Here is an 18,672-nt window from a genome sequence, read left to right as displayed (position 1 = left end):
GTATACCTAAACCAAACCCATTGCCGTCAAGTTGATTCCTACGCATTGCTACTCTATACGACAGACTAGAACTGCCCCCTAGGGTTTCCGAGGAGTGGCTGGTGAATTCAAATTGCCGACCTTTTGGTTGGCGTCTGAGCTCTTAACCACTGTGCCACCAGAGCTCTTTGGCTGTGTATGCATATACCCTTAATTATGTTGAAGAATTTTCCTTCTATTCTTATCTTGCTGAGAATTTTTATCAGGAATGTATGCTGGATTTTATCAAATGCCTCTTCTGCATCGATTGAGGTGATCATGCGTTTCTTGTCATTTATCTATGTGATGGATTATGTTGATTGATTTTGTAATGTTGAACCATTCTTATATGCTTGGTATGAAGTCCACTTGGCTGTGATGTGTTCTTTTGATATGCTGTGGAATTTTATCATCTGGAATTTTGTTGAGAGTTTTTGTATCTATATTCATGTGGGATACTGGTCTGTAATTTTCTTTTTTAGTGGTGACTTCGGATGGCTTTGGGATCACCGTTATGCTGACTTCATAGAATGAATTCGGGAGTATTCCTTCCTTTTCTATGTTCTGGAATAGTTTGAGTAGTATTGATGTCAGTTTTTCCCTGAATGGTTGATTGAATTCTTTAGTGAAGCCCTCTGGGCCAGCGATTTTTTTTGTTAGGAGGTTTTTTATGACCTTTTCAGTTTCTTCTTTTGTTTTGAATCTGTTCAGATTTTCTACCTCAGTGTGTGTTAGTTTGGGTACATAGTGCGTTTCTAGAAATTTATCCATTTCTTCTAGGTTTTCAAATTTGTTGGAGTTTAATTTTTCATAATATTCTGTTATTATCCTTTTTATCTCAGTTGGTTCTGTTGTAATGTCACCCATCTCATTTTTTATTTGGGTTATTTGCATCTTTTCCTCCTTTTGTCAGTTTGGGCAGTGGTTTGTTGATTTTATTGATCTTTTCAAAGAACTAACTTCTATTCTTGCTGAGTCTTTTGATTTTTTTCTGTTTTCTGATTTCATTTGTTTTGCTCTAATCTTTACTTTTACCTTTTTTCTAGTGGCTGTGGACATTTTTTGCTGTTCTTTTTTTCTATTTAAGTTGTAGGGTTAATGTCTTGATTTTGGCTCTTTATGGATGTGTGCATTGTTTGCTATAAATCGACCCTTGAGTTCTGCTTTTCCTGTGTCCCAAAGGTTTTGGTATATTGTGTTTTCACTCTCATTTGATTCTAGGAATTTTTAAATTTCATTTTTAATTTCATCTGTTACCCAGTGGTTTTTAAACAAAGTGTTATTAAGTTTCCATGTGTTTGATTTTTTTTTTGCTTGTTCTTTCTGTTGTTGATTTCCAATTTTATAGTGTTGTGATCAGAGAAGATGCTTTGTACAATTTTGATATTTTTGAATTTATTGAGGTTAGCTTTGTGGTCTAAAATATGGGCAATTCTGGAGAATGATCCATGTGCATTGGAGAAGAATGTGTACTGTGCTGCTGTGGGGTGGAGTGTTCTGTATACCATATTTTTATGCAAACAATGTGCACCTTCTACATTTGCCAACTGTGCCCTCCCCCTAGGGAGGTATTTTCATAAGCACCACTATGCCAATTTTTTTTACATGTTGCTGTAAAAAAATTAGCATAACATGCTTATGGAAATACCGTGGGGCAGGGAGTGGTCGGCAAGCTTGGAAGGCACGCATTGTTTGCATAAAAATACAGTATGTCTCTGAGGTTTGAGGAGCCCTGATGGCACAGTGGTTAAAAGCACTTGGCTGCTAATCAAAAGGTCGGTGGTTGGAACCCACTAGCTGCTCTGTGAGGGGAAAATGTGGCAGTCTGCTTCCATAAAGATACATAGCCTTGGAAACTCTCTGGGGCAGTTCTACTCTGACCTATAGGGTCTCTGTGACTTGGAAATGGACTCAGTGGTGGTGGGTGGATGAGATCCAGTTGATTGATTGTGATGTTTAGATTTTCTGTATCTTTGTTGAGTTTCTTTCTAGTTCTGTCTTTTGTGGAAAGTGGTGTGTTAAGGTCTCTTACTATTATTATGGGACTAAATCTCTTTTCAGTGTATTTTTGAGCTCTGTCATTGGATTCGTAAATATTTATAATGGTTATGTCCTCTTGGTGAATTGATCCTTTAATCATTATATAATCCCCTTCCTTGTCTTCAGTGGTGGGTTTTGCTTAAAGTCTTTTTTTTTTTATCAGAGATTAGTATTACCACTCTTACTGTTATTTGGTTTACTGTTTGCTTGATATAGTTTTTCCCTTTACTTTTAGCTTATTTATATCTTTGTGTCTAAGTTGTGTCTCTTGTAGAAGGGTCTTTTTTTTTTTTTTTAATACATTTGGTTACTCTATTTCTCCTGACTGGTAGATTTAACCTGTTTATATTTAGTGTGATTATTGATAGGAATGAATTAATTGCTGTCATTTTGTTGTGCTTTTTTTTTTTTCGTGTTGTTGATGGTTTCTTTGTTCTGCTTACTTTTGTGTACTGAGTTCCTTTTGTTTATAGATTTGCTTTTCATTTACTTCGTTGTTGATTTTGTGTTTATTGAGTCTTTATGGTTTTTTCCTTTTTTATTTTGGTGAATAGGTTTATTGATTTTCTTTGTGGTTACCTTGAAATTTACTTTTATCTTCCTAAGTTTAAACAGTCTATTTTATCTTGAAATCACCTTGATTTCTTCTCCATGTGGAAGTTTACACCTGCACCATTTATTCTCTCTTTATTTTGAAGCTGTTGTTTATGGATTTATGTCTTCGGTTCCCTTTTTTCAGTCTTGTGGATTTATTTTATTTATCTTGGTTGGTAGCTGGATATGCTGTCATGTGTCCTAATCTCAGGTTGTTATCTGGTGGTGATGTTTCTCTGTCCTAAGGACTCCCTTTTATATTTCTTGTAAGGCTGGTCTGATTTTTACAAATTCCCTTAATTTCTGTTAATCTGTAAATGTCCTGGTTTCGCCATTGTATTTGAGAGACAGTTTTGCTGGATATATAATTCTTGTTTGGCATTTTTTTCTTTCAGAGTTTTGTATATGTCATCCCATTGCCTCCTTGCCAACATGATTTCTGCCAAGAAATCAGAGTTTAGTCTTATTGATTCTCCTTTGTAGGTGACAGTTTGTTTTTCCTCAGCTGTTTTTAGGATACTTTGTCTTTGCTTTTGAAAAGTTTGATTTTCATATGTCTTGGTGACTTTCTTTTGGGGTCTAGTCAGTATGGGATACATTGAGCTTTTTGGATGGATATCTTCTCATCTTTCATATTAGAAAAAAAAAATTTTTTTTTTTTTCTAATATCTCATATTAGGGAAGTTTTTTTGCTAGCAAGTCTTCACAAATTTTCTCTCTGCCTTTTTTTTTTCTTTCTCCTCTTATTCTGGAATTCCTATCACATATAAGTTATTCCTCTTGATAATGTCCCACATAACTCTTAGGCTTTCATCATTCTTTTTTTGAATGTTCCTCAAACAAATTAGTATCAGGGAATTTGTCCTATATTTCACTGGTCCTGTCTTTCATTGATTCAGTTCTACTCCTATATCCTTCCACTGAGTTTCTGAAATTTTATTGTTAATCTTCTGGATTTCTAGTTGGTGTTTTTCTATGGTTTCTAGTTGTTTATTTTGTCATTTTGTGCTTGTATCATTTTCTTGAATTCTAGAGTTTTGTCTTACGTGTTCCCTGGTTCTGTCTGTGTTTTCCTAGAGGATCTTAAATATATGTCTTTTTATCAGGTAGCTCCATTACTGTTTCTTCCTCAGGAAGGTTTTCTGGTCCTTTATTTTGGTTACTTGGTCGAGCCATCTTAGCTTGCTTCTTTACATGAGTTAATATTGTCTGTTGTCTCCGAGGAATTAAGGTTATTGTTTTTATTCATATTTATTTATTCACTGTATGTTTGTTTGCTTCATCCTTCTTCTTTGTTTTGTTCTATCTGAGCAGATGGGGGGGGCACAATAACCTGTTAACTAGTTTGGTGGTACTAGGGTGGTAACCCTGTCTCTGGGTGGGTGGGATAGCAACTGGGAGTGTGGATGTGGGCCTCTGTTTGCTGGTCATGTTGGGGGGAGCTGAGGGCAGACCTTCTTTCGCTGATCCAATGGCTCAGGAGTAGTAGCACTTACCAAGTAGGTGGGACGCCAGGTGTGGTGCTGGAGCGGGGGACACAGTCATTGCCATTCGTCGTGGGGGGCTTGATGGCAAGTGGGTTAGCACGTGGATGTGATGTCCTTGCCACTTGCAGGGTTGGGGGTGCCAGTGTGTGGTGGGTGGTTCCATCTGTGATCATGAGGTTGCCACCCCTCTCCGAGATGGGGTGGGGAAGTGGGTGGCGGGTGGATGGGTGGGCAGGATTGTGCTTACTGTTGCTCATCAAGTGGGCAGAGAGGGGTAGTAGATGGAGCTAGGGGAGGGGGTCTTATGGCCTCTGGCGGGGTGGGGTGGCTAGGGTAAGGGACCTCCTGCCCTGGCACTCCTGTCTGCTCCAGCCAACTATCAGGACCTGCCCCCAATCAAGTGCAAGAAGGGAGGGGTGCCTGGAATAAGTCAAATGCGAATCCCCTCCGATACTCTGGATCTACTGCCTTTTATGTGCCACTTAACCACAGAGATCTGGGACCTCAGCTCAACCTCAGCTCATGAGTGTAGCTGACTCTGGATCCTGTCTCCCTACTCTGTGGATGGCAGGATCCCTGGAATTTTTGTCTGTCTTTGTTTTCCTTCCTTATATCCAGATCATGAGCTGCTTACCTTCTCTCTGGGTGTGTCTGTACAGTTTCTCTGTCTTGTATGGGAATGTCATGAAATTATTTTCCTGTGCTCCTTACGTGGGGTTGTTACTGGCTTTGTCTCAAGATGGGCATGTTGAGCTTGACCAGCTGGCAGAGCCACTCTGCTCTGTGTTACTCCTCGTTCACTGCATTCATTCAACTTTTTTCTTACAGTCTGTGTTCGATTCACTTATTTATCTTTCCTTTTTGATGTTCAGGGTTCAGGATTGTTATCTACATGTGTTTCACTTGACTTCTTGGATGTTTGCTGTAGAGGGTCACTATGGTACATCTGACTAAGCCTCCATCTTGGCTCCACTGATTGGTTTTTTACTACAAATAATAATTATTATTTTTTAAGAATTCAGTATGTGACATGCAGTTACAGTGATTTCAGTGGATATTTGTGCATCTGGATAGCTTGGAAATGATCATTTTCACGTTTTATGAAATGTCTTTCTTTAAAAAGGACTTATCACTCTGAAATTCCTATAAAATGAATCCACTTATTTTTTCTTTATTAAGTGTGATAAAATTTCTTTTTGTATTTTTGTGACAGATTATGGCCTGTTAACCACACCCCAGCTGCACTACATGGTATACTGTCGAAATACTAGTGGCCAATATGGAAAGGCAACTATAGAAGGTTACTACCAGAAACTCTCTAAGGCTTTTATGGAACTTACCAAACAGGTGAAAATCTCTTAAATGTGGTTAGAGGTTAAATAAATGAATAAGTTAACACAGATCAGTTGAAAAGTTTTATTTATACACATGTGTATATATATATATATACACATACATATATATGTTTAATCAAAGTGAAGTTCACATAAACAAATAAAGCTGTTTTAAGTTATACATTTAAAATGTACCATTTTAAACTGTATAGTTCAGTTGTATTTAGTGTATTCACAGTATTACACAACTACCCACTCTCTGGTTGCAGAAATTTTATCACCCTATAAAAATACCCTAGACCCATTAAGTAATCATTCCTGATTCCTCCTCCGCCAACTCCTGGTAACCTCGAACCTGCTTACTGTCTCTCTGAATTTGCCTATCTGTATATCATATAAAAGGAATTATATAATGTGTGATTTTTTGTGTCTGGCTTCTTTCACTTAGCATATTGCTTTCAAGGTTCATGGACATTGTAGCATGTATCAGTACTTTGTTCCTTTTCAGGGCTGAGTAATATTCCATTGCATGCATATATCACAGTTTTATCCATTCATCCATTGATGAGTATTTGAGTTGTTTATATAAACATTATTTTAGTTAACTCATGTGTTTTAACCCAAGAAACAAGCAAGTACATATGTTCAGATGTTGTTAAAGGAACCCTATACATGACATGGGTGATGCAGTCAGTTAAGGTAATCTACTTCCAATAAATCAGCCATTTGGTATACATATATAGATATATATAAATGTGTGTGTGTTTATATATATAAACACACAGTTCACTTTTATTTTTATAACTTGAAATGTTTCTTCCATGTTGTCTGTCTTTTTCCTTTGAAGGCTTCCTGCTGTGGAGATGAATATAGAACACTTAAGGTCGACTGTGCAAATGGTATAGGGGCCCTGAAGCTAAGAGAAATGGAACACTACTTCTCACAGGGGCTGTCAGTTCACCTATTTAATGATGGAACCAAAGGGAAACTCAATCATTTATGTGGGGCTGATTTTGTGAAAAGTCATCAGAAACCTCCTGAGGGTATGTAGTACAAGAACTGTACAATTTTGTTTTAAAAGCTCTCTGAAGTCCATTTCGTTTACAAAAGGAGGCAGCGAAGTAAGTAAAGTCACGTAACTAGTCTTGGCTCCGCCTCTTTTAGACATCTAGGAATTTTCTCACTCTACAGTGACGTTGAAAATATGGCCTACTTTCTCCAGCTGTGAAGTCAGTGTGTAGGGAATATCGATGAGAAAAGCAAAACTAGGAAACAGTAATCCAGAGCTATGGTCCTCAAACTTTAGCATGCATCAGAATCACCTTGAGAGCTTGTCAACACAGATTGCTGAGCTCCATCTCAGGATTTCTGATTCTGTAGGTCTAGGATGGGGCTCGATACATTGCATTTTTAACAAGTTTCTAGGCTTTGTTTATTGTACTGGTTTGGGGACCACACTTAGCGAACCACTGATCTAAACGATAGTAGTTAAGTGTTATTGTCTTTGACTTTTTATCTGAATTAGAGACGCTGTGGATGGTGACTGCAACTCTGTTTTGGTTATGATTATCTGCAAAAGCAGTGTTTTCCACAGTGGGCGTATTAGGAGGAAAACTTCGATCAGAGTGTAGCTCTGGATTGTAGTGTTCTAGATTTATCTGCATTATAGACCCTAAATCGGCAGCCTGTTGGTCAAATCAGCTTGGAAATGTATGTTGTTTGGTCTGCTCTGTGTGTGTGTGTTTAATTGCATTTGCTGCCCCATTTAAAAATTTCATGATTTCACTTAAATATCAGACTCTAGTTTCTCTTTACTAAAGGCACACATGGCCATCCTTAATGGTAGTAGAGCACTGGTGGCACAGTGGTTAAGAGCTTGGCTGCTAACCAAAAGGCCGGCAGTTTGAATCCACCAGCTCCTCCTTGGAAACCCTGTAGGGGCACTTCTACTCTGTCCTATAGGATCACTATGAGTTGGAATCCAAGGGTTTTTTTTTAATGGCAGTAGTCCGCTGCAGTTGAGTAGCTGCCGCCCCCTTGAAGCAGGAACAGGACGTGCTTTCTCCAGAACTGTACAGACTTCATCCAATTGCCTCACTCAGTTATGTTATTTCAGATTCACTTGAGGAGCATTTACATTTTTAACTTTCCATTAAACTAGTTTTAATCAACCAGTTTGAGCTCCTTTTCATTGAATTGCTTGTTTTCTTATTTACTTTACTGACAGTTCACTTCTGTGTTGCCCATTTATCCACTCACTAAATATTTGAGCTCTTATCTCTGCTGCTCTAGGCACTAGAGATACAAACAAAACAAAACCCATGGGTTCTCTGCTTTCTGGAAGCTTGCGCATTGTGTCCTATTGTCAACCTTATATTCGTATCCCAGGAAAAAAACCTCACTTCTTAGTTGCCTCATGCTGTATTTGTTACTCTGCTGCTATTACAGCTAAGAAACAGCAGAACTTTCTTTAAAAATTTGATGTGACAGTACTTGAAGCTTTGATAACTTTATGCAAATTATAAACTCACAGGTTACAATTTTTTGTTCATAATTATCAATGTTCTTGTTATTTATGCTGTGAACAAATAAATTCTATTAGAAGTAAAGCACACACCTCACCTATTGCTAATTAAAATATATTCTTATATATACATATTGGAGCCTTGGTGGCACAGTGGTTAAGTGTTCGACTGCAAACCAAAAGGTCAGCAGTTCAGATCCACAAGGCACTCCTTGGAAACCCTATGTGGTAGTTCTACTCTGTCCTATAGGGTTCTATTAGAATTGACTCGACAGCAATGGGTTTTTTTTTTTTTTTTTAAATACGTATGTAAAGGATATGACACTACTAGGTAAACTGCATTATGATAGTACCTGTAGCTTTCAAAACGGTACAGGAAACCTGTCTTAACCAACTGGCTTGTAAAATGGAATTTTTATCTTAGCATTATAGCAAGTTTTGGCATAAATAGATTTTGAATGTTCCTTTTTCAGTTTGCTGTAAAAGAATTTGGCCTGTAAAACCACCAATAAATCTGTACAAAATTTAAAGATTAAGACGTTGGTTTTTATGTGGAAGGATAATTTTAAATATGTCATGGAAAAAGTGCGGACATGCTATCTGCAACACATAAGGGCAGTTATATTCCTACTTTATTGAAAAATTTTTCCTAGTAACTAGTGTGAGAGGAAAACTTATTAAATTGACTGAAATGAGATTTTAAATTATTCTGCATGCTAGGAATGGAAATGAAGTCCAATGAAAGATGCTGTTCCTTTGATGGAGATGCAGACAGAATCGTTTATTACTACCAAGATGCGGAGGGTGACTTTCATCTCATAGATGGAGACAAAATAGCAACGTTAATTAGCAGTTTTCTTAAAGAGCTTCTACTGGAGGTATGATGGGGTGATTGGTTACCTTTGAAAACAAGATTTACTAGTGAAATAGTTCCATATCAGACAGTCATGTGCATGTCTAAAGGGCACAAGTTATGGTAAGTTTCTTATGTTTATAGCTAGGAAATACAAAAAGACTTGGTTAATTTCAGTCATTTCAACACTGGGCATTGGTTTTGGAGGCTGAAGATACTCTTTTTCTTATACTGGCAAAGTTTTATGATTTGAGACTTTATGAAGTTTTAGTTTTTTCATAACTGACACTTTAATGAGTTCTACCATCACTCCCCAGAGCCTCAAACCTAAACAGAAAACCTCATCATCTGAAAGATTATTTTTATTATTATAATAAGCTTTGTGATGTGAGATGGTTTGTTGTTTTGTAAATAGCTTTCAGGCTGGCTTTATTGTTGTTAGATGCTATCGAGTTAGTTCCGACTCATAGCAACCCTATGTACAATAGAATGAGACACTGCCTGGTCCTGTGCCATCCTCACGATTGTTGTTATGCTTGAACCCATTGTTGCAGCCACTGTGTCAGTCCATCTCCTTGAGGGTCTTCCTTTTTCTCACTGACCCTCTGCTTTACGAAGCACGATGTCCTCCTCCAAGGACTGGTCCCTCCTGAAACATGTTCAAAGCATGTGAGACTTAGTCTCGCCATCCTTGCTTCTAAGGAGCGTTCTGGCTTTACTTCTTCTAGAACAGATTTGTTCTTTTGGCAGTCCATAGTATCAGACTGGCTTTAGTATATAATAAAGAAACCAAACTTGTTGCTGTTGAATCGATTCTGACTCATAGCGACCTTACAGGAAAGAGTAGAGCTGCCTGATAGTTTCTAAGGAGCAGCTGGTGGATCTGAACTGCTGACCTTTTGGTTAGTAGCCAAACCCTTTATCAATATGCCACTAGGGACCCTAGTATATAATAGGAAATACCTATTTTAATTTAGTAAAAATATATTTTACTTCAAGAATTCAATAATTAGTTTTACTTAAAAAAAAAAAGATGAAGATCAAGAGATTGGTCATATCACAGGCTTCTTTATGAAGAATTTCTTATAGGATTAAACAGTGTTCAAAAACACTTTAGCCTTTTTTTCTGGTTTACATGTAAATTTTCAGTAAGTCATTTATTGCATAAACAGGCATGGCTGAACTGGCTCATGATTTTATGCCATCCTTTAGAGCTCTCATTATATTTTTGCTGTCTCTTTCACTTCTGATGATGTTAAATATTGTTTTTGTCTAGATTGGAGAAAGTTTGAATATTGGTGTTGTACAAACTGCATATGCAAATGGAAGTTCAACACGGTATCTTGAAGAAGTTATGAAGGTATTGAGCCATTTTTATTTTCTGGACGTTTCTTAATTTTATTTCTGTGAGGAAATAAAATGTCCTCATAAAAGTGAATAGGCTGTCATGCATGGAGCTGAGTCACTGTCCATGTAAGGTTAAATACAATTCAAAAAATCAAAATTCTCCCTGATACAGAAAAGAGACTTTCGACCCTTTTCTAAAAGCGTTTCCTCTAGAAAACTTGTAATTTAAAATTCTCTGCCTCTTTGAAAAGTAGGTAAGTCTTTTAAGCTTCTTCCCAGTTTTACAACCCAGGAATGTTTTTTCTCATGGGCCTAGAGCTACCTCTTTGAAATGTAAACATCAAAGAGGACAGCGTCCTTGTCTCCTAGCTTTGAGAGTTTAACTTTGGCATCTGGCTTTAAGGTATAACTACCTACATAACTGATAGAGATATGAGAAGTTTTAGTATTCCTTTGGATAAGGGCAATTAGCTAACACAGATGGCCACTCCAGTTACCACGTAAGTTTAGGATAAACTGTGTGACAGGTGGTGCTGCCAAAGTCCTCTTACTTTGAGGACTAGTTATCGTTTATGAGAACATGTATGTAATGGGTTGTATCTGCCTGGTTATGTAAAAAATTTCTGTCTTTGCACTTTTTAGCAGATTGCGTGTGATGCATCTCACATGGTTTCATGCTTAGTAATAAAACTGTTTCTTTTCTCAGAGAGGTTTTCTGAGTTGGCAGGAGATTTTGTTTCTAATTATTTCTCCCACATCCACTGAATGACTGTCCTCTGTACTGTACTACCTACCCTAAGAGTTAGAAGTTTATGGCCAAAATTCAAAGTCTGTACTTTTTCTACTTGTTCCTCACAGAAGTTTGGTTAAAATACAAATAAATATATAGCGAAGAGAAATAAATTGGGGCCCTGGCAGCACAGTGGTTAAGTGTTTGGCTGCTAGCCAAAAGGCTGGCAGTTCAAAACCACCAGATGCTCCTTGGAAACTCTATGGGGCAGTTCTACTCATAGGGTCACTATGAGTCAGAATCGATTTGACGGCAACAGATTTTTGCCTTGACCTAGCTTTTATACTTGTTGCTCACAGAAGTTGGGTAAAAATACAAATATATACATAGGGAAGAGAAACAAATTAAAGAAGGAATATAAAAGTTATTACAGAATATCCGAGGCCTGCTTAGAGTATTACTAACAAGGGTAGCACTGTATACCAGCACAAATCACAAAAGAGTTACTGTTTCCTTGGGGAGTAAGCAATTTTGCCCTTTCTCACTGTGTAACATTTTCCTAACTTCTGTGCCTCCCTTTAAAACTTCTTTCATTTTGCTAGCTTTTGTTAAAGCAGGGGTTACAGAGTCAGATTCCTGCGTGGTCTGGATAGGGGAAGTGAATGAGTAAAGTAGGTGCTTATAGACTATGAAGAGTATACCCAGGCCAGCTGCTCTCAGCCTCAGTCATTATTACCAGATTCTTTAAGAGAAGGTAGAAATCTGAATTTGCATGTGAATTTCCTACTTTTCACATTCTGGCAATGGATTCAAAATTTTAAAAACAGCAAAATAAATATCATCTGGAGGCTGCTAGTTTGTGACCATATGGTTATAGTAAACTCAAAGAACTCCATCTGGGCCCAGGTGCTTGCCTTGCGCAGGGATTCTGAGTAGCTGTGTTATTGTTTTAAAAATTTAAATTTTTATTTTCTGTCTTAAGAATTTTTATAGGTGGGATAATACCTTGTTTAAGAAACTGGATATATCAAAAACTATTACTTCTCAGTCCACTGTCTTCTAAATTATTTTTATCACTTGCCATTCCTGAGGTCCCCTAAATCTCATCACATGATCCCTTTTGTAGTTTTGCTACTGATCAGTCTTTAACTATTTTTACATATCATATCCACCCATGACTCTCCGTACCTACTGTCGCTAGTCCAGCAATCAAATTTCTTACTAGGATTACATCCCCTCCTCACTTATCGACGTGGTTTGGTTCCAAAGACCAGGTCATTATGTGAAAATTGGCATAATGTGAAAATGGAGGATGACCATGTCAGATCACAAAATATTATGTGGGACACACATGTCCTTCTGGACCTGAGAGGCAGAAAATGTATGTGGATGCTATGTCCCACTGGTCATGAAAGGGTTACTGCCAGACATACGTCATTGATATGCAAAATAGTCAGATAGTAGATTTTTTACTATTTTTATACAAGTGAAATGCTGCATAATGAGATAGCGAGGAGTAGGTGTAGCCCTAACCAGTAAACAGTTGCTATTGAGTAAGCTCTGACTCATGGTGAGCCCATGTTTGTCAAGGCAGAACTGTGCTCCATAGGGTTGTCAATGATTGATTTTTCAGAAGTAGGTAAATGGGCCTTTCTTCCGAGGCACCTCTGGGTGTACTTGAACCTCCAGCCTTTTGGTTAGCAGCCAGTGTGTTAACTATTTGTCCTAGAAACCTAAAACTGATCCCCTTAGGTCTCTTAGCCTTCCTCTAAGCCAGGGGTGGGCAAACTATGACCTTGTAGGCCAAATCTAAGCTGCCATATATTTTTATAAATAACATTTTATTGGAATACAGTTAGGCCTATTCATTTACGTATTATTGTCTGTGACTCCTTTCATACTGCAGTGGCAGAGTTGGGTAGTTGAAAAAGAAACCTCTCGCCTGCAAAGCCTAAGATACTTACTGTCTGGCCCTTTATGGAAAAAGCTTTGTCATCCTACACTAAGCCATTCTCCACATTATAACTAGATTCAGCTTTCTAAAACAGTAAGATCATGTTACTCTTCCACTTGTAATCTTTTATTCGCTTGTAAGGCTCTTCCTGAAGAGACCCTCATTTTTCACCTTGCTTTACTCCGTGACTGTGCTTCCTCAGAGTCCCTGGGTGGTGCAAACGGTTATCTCGCTTGCTGCTAACCAAAAGGTTGGTGTTTCAAGTCCACCCAGAGGTGCCTCAGAAGAAAGGCCTGGAGATCCACTTCCAAAACAGCCACTGAAAATCCTGTGGAGCTGTTCTACTCTGACATACATGGCGGTCCTCCTGAGTTGGAATTGACTATATGGTTTTTTAGTTTGGTGTGCTTCCTCAGTGTACCCACTCCCACTTGCCACGTTGTATTTTAATTGCTTGTCTTTTTCACTACTCTAAGCTCCAGACAGTTCTGTTCTTTTTTTGTACCCGGGGATGGTAGTTACACAACATTTGTTGATTGAATAACTGTTGTTGTGGTTCTTTAAATTTGTGTGTTTGTCACAGGTACCTGTCTATTGTACTAAAACTGGTGTGAAACATTTGCACCACAAGGCTCAAGAGTTTGACATTGGAGTTTATTTTGAAGCAAACGGGCATGGCACAGTAAGTTCTCCAAAACAGAACTGTGGCCCTAGCTGGCACTTTTCTTTATGATAGGCATTTTGCATCTGGGTAGTAATAGGTAATATTCCACTTCCATGAAGTGATTGAGATGGTGGTAGAAATAAGATTATTTGGTTAATCTTTTATTCTGTTGTTGTAAAATTCTGGTTCTCATTTAGATTGTAGTGATCCCTCTTTGAATATTAAAAAATATGTTAAATTGTTCTTTTTAATATTGTTTTTAAAAATATGAAGATCTTAATTTTCTTTATAACCAGACTGTCTATATATTATTTAAAATATTTTTCTTCAGCTGCCCATAGGTAGGAAAAGGAAGACTTCAGTAGTTGTGGTGAAATGAAAAGTATTGGAAAGTTTGAGAATTTATAAACTTAAAGTACAGTTTGTTATAAACTTTTATAAATATGTTTGAAGTATTCAGTGATAAATGTATAAACGTATAAATAAAGTTTTTTATGGCTCTCAGCAATTTCCTAAAAATATTTGTCATTCACTATTTTAAAGGATACAATTCAGTGGTTTTTAGTATATGCACAGGGTTCAGACTTTTTAAAATATGTTTTTATACCTTGCCTCATTTTGTAAGTGGATTTGAGTCGCCCAGCAGAAAACTTCGAATCTAGGCCAGATTGTTTTCCTAATTAGTTAGACGTAGGCTTCTGGAGGCCTAAAATATAAGAAGGGGGAAAAATAATACAGTTCCTAGAAATTGCAGTTAAAATATAACTTCAGTGATCCAACCCAGGGGTTGGTAAAGGTTTTCTTAAAGGGCCAGACAGTAAATGCTTTAGACTTTGTGGGCCATAAAGTCTCTGTTCCAGTTACTCTGCCCTGCTGTGTAAGTGAATAGGAACGGCTGCGTTCTGGTAAAACTTAGTTACATAAGTGGCTGGCCTGCACCTTAGTTTTCCAAACCTTGATCAAACTATATTTCACCAAGTAGCTGTGCATAACATGCTACTTCCCAGTATTAGCCTCCTGAGAGCAATAAAAACATGGATAAGGTATTCCAAAATGACGAAGGAATCTCGAGCTTGATGTGTATTGTGATAAATACCCATGACACCATTTGCCATAACTGATAAGTATTATGAACCCATTTCCTACTTTGCCTAGCTTATATCCTTAAAAATTTTAGGCCAATAAACTGTCCTAGTTGAAATGAATTTTGTCTTTCAAAGTAAAATGGATATAGACTGAGACTTAAGTAATCAGGTTACACGGAACTGATTTTGCTGGCTGAGGGACAAACATAATGAACTCATTTGTGTATTCTTTTGCCATAGTGGTGTTTTCTTTGTAATCAGCTGCTTAAACTTTGATAACCAGTTTATAATCCAAATAAACCTTTTTTGGGGGTGGGGTCTGTTAATATCTCCTGGGTTCTGATTATATTTATTAATTTCATACTTTGTAAGGCTGCCATTTTCCCCCTCAGTTCCTTCATCTTCATTACAAGTTTAAAAAATGATTTAGCTAGAATGATAGTACTAATGATAGGGGGTTGGAGAGTGTTCAGTGATTTATTTTGTATGCTTTCATTGCAGGTATTGTTTAGTAAAGTTGCTGAAATGAAGATAAAACAACTAGCAAAAGAACTAGAAGATAACAAAAGGAAAGTGGCTAAGATGCTTGAAAACATTATTGACTTGTTCAACCAGGTCAGAACTGATGGGGTGGTAGACTCTTGGTTACCTTTACATTATTCAGAAGATGGACAGAATGGAGTGTAAAAAATACACCCTGGTGGTGTAATGGTTGAATGCTATGGCTGCTAACTAAATGGTCTGTAGTTCGAATCTACCAGGCGCTCCTTGGCAACTCTATGGAGGCAGTTCTCTCTGTCCTATAGGGTTGCTATGAGTTGGAATCTACTTGACGGCAGTGGGTTTGGTTTTGGTGTAAAAAATAAAAGGGGATAAGTCCTGGCCTGGTGGCTTCCTTGGAACAGTGTTATATACTATTCAGATTTACACTGAAATGGTGTAACAAGGTATTTTTATATGCTTTACTCCCTATTTTTTATGATGAAAATCTTCAAGTACAGTGAATCCACCTAGATTCAACACCTACTGAATGTAAATATGTTACTAAATATTTTTTAAACCAGCTTTCTAGTGGAAATTTTAATTGACAAAGGACATGTATGTGGGTATGGGCTATGGACAAACTGAATAAGACAGGGAAAAGTGATCAAACTGATATTTGGGCATCTTCTGCATATTGGGCACTTGACATATCTTGTTACTTCTTGCAGTAACACAGTGAAAGGGGTTATCGTAACCCCCATTTTATAAATTAAGAAACAAAGGCTTAGTGCTAGTTAAGTGGCAGTGTATGGATCCAACTTCAGGTGTACACCAAAGCTCTATTTCTCCACTGTACCATGAAGCCTTCTAGTATCAGGACATAGAATCTATAATATCTAAAGGGAGTCTTAGAATGATAGTGTTAGCCCCTTAAGAGGTAACCAGTCTAATCACATTTTATAGATAAGATCAAAGGCAAGTTTCTCAAGAGCTAGGTTCAGTATTCTTTGTGTAGCTTTTACTGTTGTCTTCCACAGATAACTTTTTTTCATTATTGTTTGTATTTATCCCCACAAAAAAAGTCAGTAGTTATTAATGCTGCATAGAGTTGGGTAGGAGCACAGGATATTGATTGGTTTGCCAAGACAGAGACCATTCATATCCAAGGTTTGCTTGTATTAGAGTGGTTTCTTCTGTTTTTTCTCATCTTGTAGGCAGCTGGTGATGCTATTTCTGACATGCTGGTGACTGAAGCAATTTTGGCTCTGAAGGGCTTGACTATACAACAGTGGGATGCTCTCTATACAGATCTTCCAAATAGACAACTCAAAGTTAAGGTATGAGAGAACATTCTCCCAAATCTCAGTATATAAAAAAATCTTTCTCAGGCATGTAATTTCATTCTGTACATACGCATACATCACAGGAAATTACACATTGAAGTCCTATGAAACACAGACCTACTGACATACATGGGGTTGCCATGAGTCGGGGCTCAACTTGACGGCAGCTGGTTAACTATTTTCTCACATTTCAAGATATTACAGAATAGCTGTACATTAATTTACTTAACTATTGTTTGACAAGTACTTTCCAATTTTATTATGATATTCTGAGCTACTCTATTCATCACCTTCTTTTATGGTTTTATTATGGAAATTTTAAAACAAAGTAGAGAGAACAGAATAGTGAGCCCCCGTGTACCCAGCTTCAGTAGGTTTCAGCTGTGGCCCTAACTCATTTCTCTATATTCCCAAGATTATTTTCAAGTAAATTCTTGATAGTCTGTCATTTCAAGTGCAGATATTTCCTCTGCATTACTCTTGCTTTACAGAGCAGTTCCTGAGGCTAGATGCTGAGAAGTGGAATTTGTGGGCACAATGGAAAAGAAACTTTTTCTTAAGGCATTTGAGATAAACTGCTAATTGAGTTCTGTTCACTTTTGTGCTAGTTTACAAATTCACCAGTAGAATTGGTGAAAGACAGAGATACTAAAGCCAGAATACTCAGAAGTAGCTGATGATTGTTCAGATTAGTTTTTGGCATATTTATGAGAAATCATGACCCTTTTATATAATAGGTATTTTTTAAAAAGATAAGTGGCAACCTAAGGTTATTTTAAAGGAACTCTGGTGGTACAGTGGTTAAGCACTCAGCAGTGGTTTGAACTCACAGGTGAAAGATGTGGCACTCTGTTTCTGTAAAGATTACAGCTTTGGAAATCCTGTAGGGCATTTCTACTCTGTCCTACAGGGACACAGTGAGTTGGAGTTGACTCAACAACAGTGGGTTTTAAGGCTGTTTGATTAGTGGCTTTACTGGGGTTCAAGGTATGATAATAGAACTTGAAATTTTATTGGCCATTGCTTTAGTAATAAGATGGGGGGACATAATTTTACAACTGAGAACCAGTCTGTGGTTTTGCTAAAGATAGTGTTTTATAGAACAAAGAAACAGAAGTTATTCAAATGTTGAAATTAATAAAACATTAAAACTTTTAATAGAATTTCATCCTTTGCTAAATCTGGTACTTCACTCTCTCAGTGTTGTACTCTGTGGTACAGTAAGCTGAGGTCTATTATGTTAAAATGACAGGTCCCTATTCTTTTGGTGGAAATGTAATTATGTTGAACAGGTGAAATTTCTGAAAGGAGGTTAAATATGTTTACAAAATACTTGTGCTTAGGTTGCAGACAGGCAAGTTATTAGTACCACCGATGCTGAAAGACAAGCAGTTACACCCCCAGGACTACAGGAGGCAATCAATGGCTTGGTGAAGAAGTACAGGCTTTCCCGAGCTTTTGTCCGGCCCTCTGGAACAGAAGATGTAGTCCGAGTATATGCGGAAGCAGACTCCCAGGTAAGCTGGGATAGTTCTATTAAAAAAAATGTGCAATGAGAGTCTAATAACTTAGGCTGGTGAGGAGACAACACTTTAGGAGAGAAAACTATTTTATGTTTGAAATCTCACTGTCATAATTAAGAGTTTAATATTATTATATCTAAGATTTCTTTATGGGCCCTTTTAGGTTCATTTTAAGACTATATTAGACTTACTGAGCTTGTTTCCCCAACTATTTTATTTATTCTAGACTTCCTGAAAGTGTCATATTTCTAACTTTGGTATGAATAACTAACACTTAGATTGGTACATGTTAAAGCTTATGCAGTGTGAAGGGTATTATCCTTTTTTTTTTTCCTCCTTTAAAAATAATCCAGTGACTTTATGAAAACAACCAGTTCAGTGGTCTGTTTGTAAATCAAGTAGCACCATCATCCATGCTGCTTGAAATTCATCTTTATCTCTGGACTCTTGATTTGTTTATAAAAATATTTCCTTTATGTGACAAGCCTTATTTTAGGCCTTTGATAGTTGCTCCATCTTATCCAGATACTTGATAAAGGTGGTCACATAGCTGGGGAAAAGTTGAGTGGGTCAAATAAGGACTCAGAAGAGCATACCTCCAAATTATGACAGCTGGCAAGTTTTTTGGAAAAAGTTTATGTCATCCTAGAATACTGTAAATGAATTTTTCCTGATAAGTAGTCTATGACTGAG

General features: G+C 37.3%; 1 protein-coding gene across 3 annotated transcripts in view; it reads left to right on the top strand.

The window, feature by feature from the left end:
* Positions 1–18,672, top strand: part of PGM3 (phosphoglucomutase 3) — a 30,938-nt gene that overhangs the window by 11,529 nt on the left and 737 nt on the right. For all 3 annotated transcript variants that reach the window (XM_049896270.1, XM_049896279.1, XM_049896289.1), the window contains exons 5-12: positions 5,353–5,486; positions 6,321–6,516; positions 8,718–8,875; positions 10,127–10,210; positions 13,465–13,563; positions 15,132–15,245; positions 16,328–16,450; positions 17,800–17,973. In XM_049896270.1, coding sequence (XP_049752227.1) covers positions 5,353–5,486; positions 6,321–6,516; positions 8,718–8,875; positions 10,127–10,210; positions 13,465–13,563; positions 15,132–15,245; positions 16,328–16,450; positions 17,800–17,973 — 1,082 coding nt within the window. The remainder of the gene's footprint in view (positions 1–5,352; positions 5,487–6,320; positions 6,517–8,717; positions 8,876–10,126; positions 10,211–13,464; positions 13,564–15,131; positions 15,246–16,327; positions 16,451–17,799; positions 17,974–18,672) is intronic.

Source organism: Elephas maximus, chromosome 1 (assembly GCF_024166365.1).
Source record: "Elephas maximus indicus isolate mEleMax1 chromosome 1, mEleMax1 primary haplotype, whole genome shotgun sequence".
In the NCBI taxonomy this organism is placed as follows: Eukaryota; Metazoa; Chordata; class Mammalia; order Proboscidea; family Elephantidae; genus Elephas; species Elephas maximus.
The sequence above is the reverse complement of the archived record's forward strand: the minus strand, read 5'-3'. Positions and strand labels throughout refer to the sequence as shown.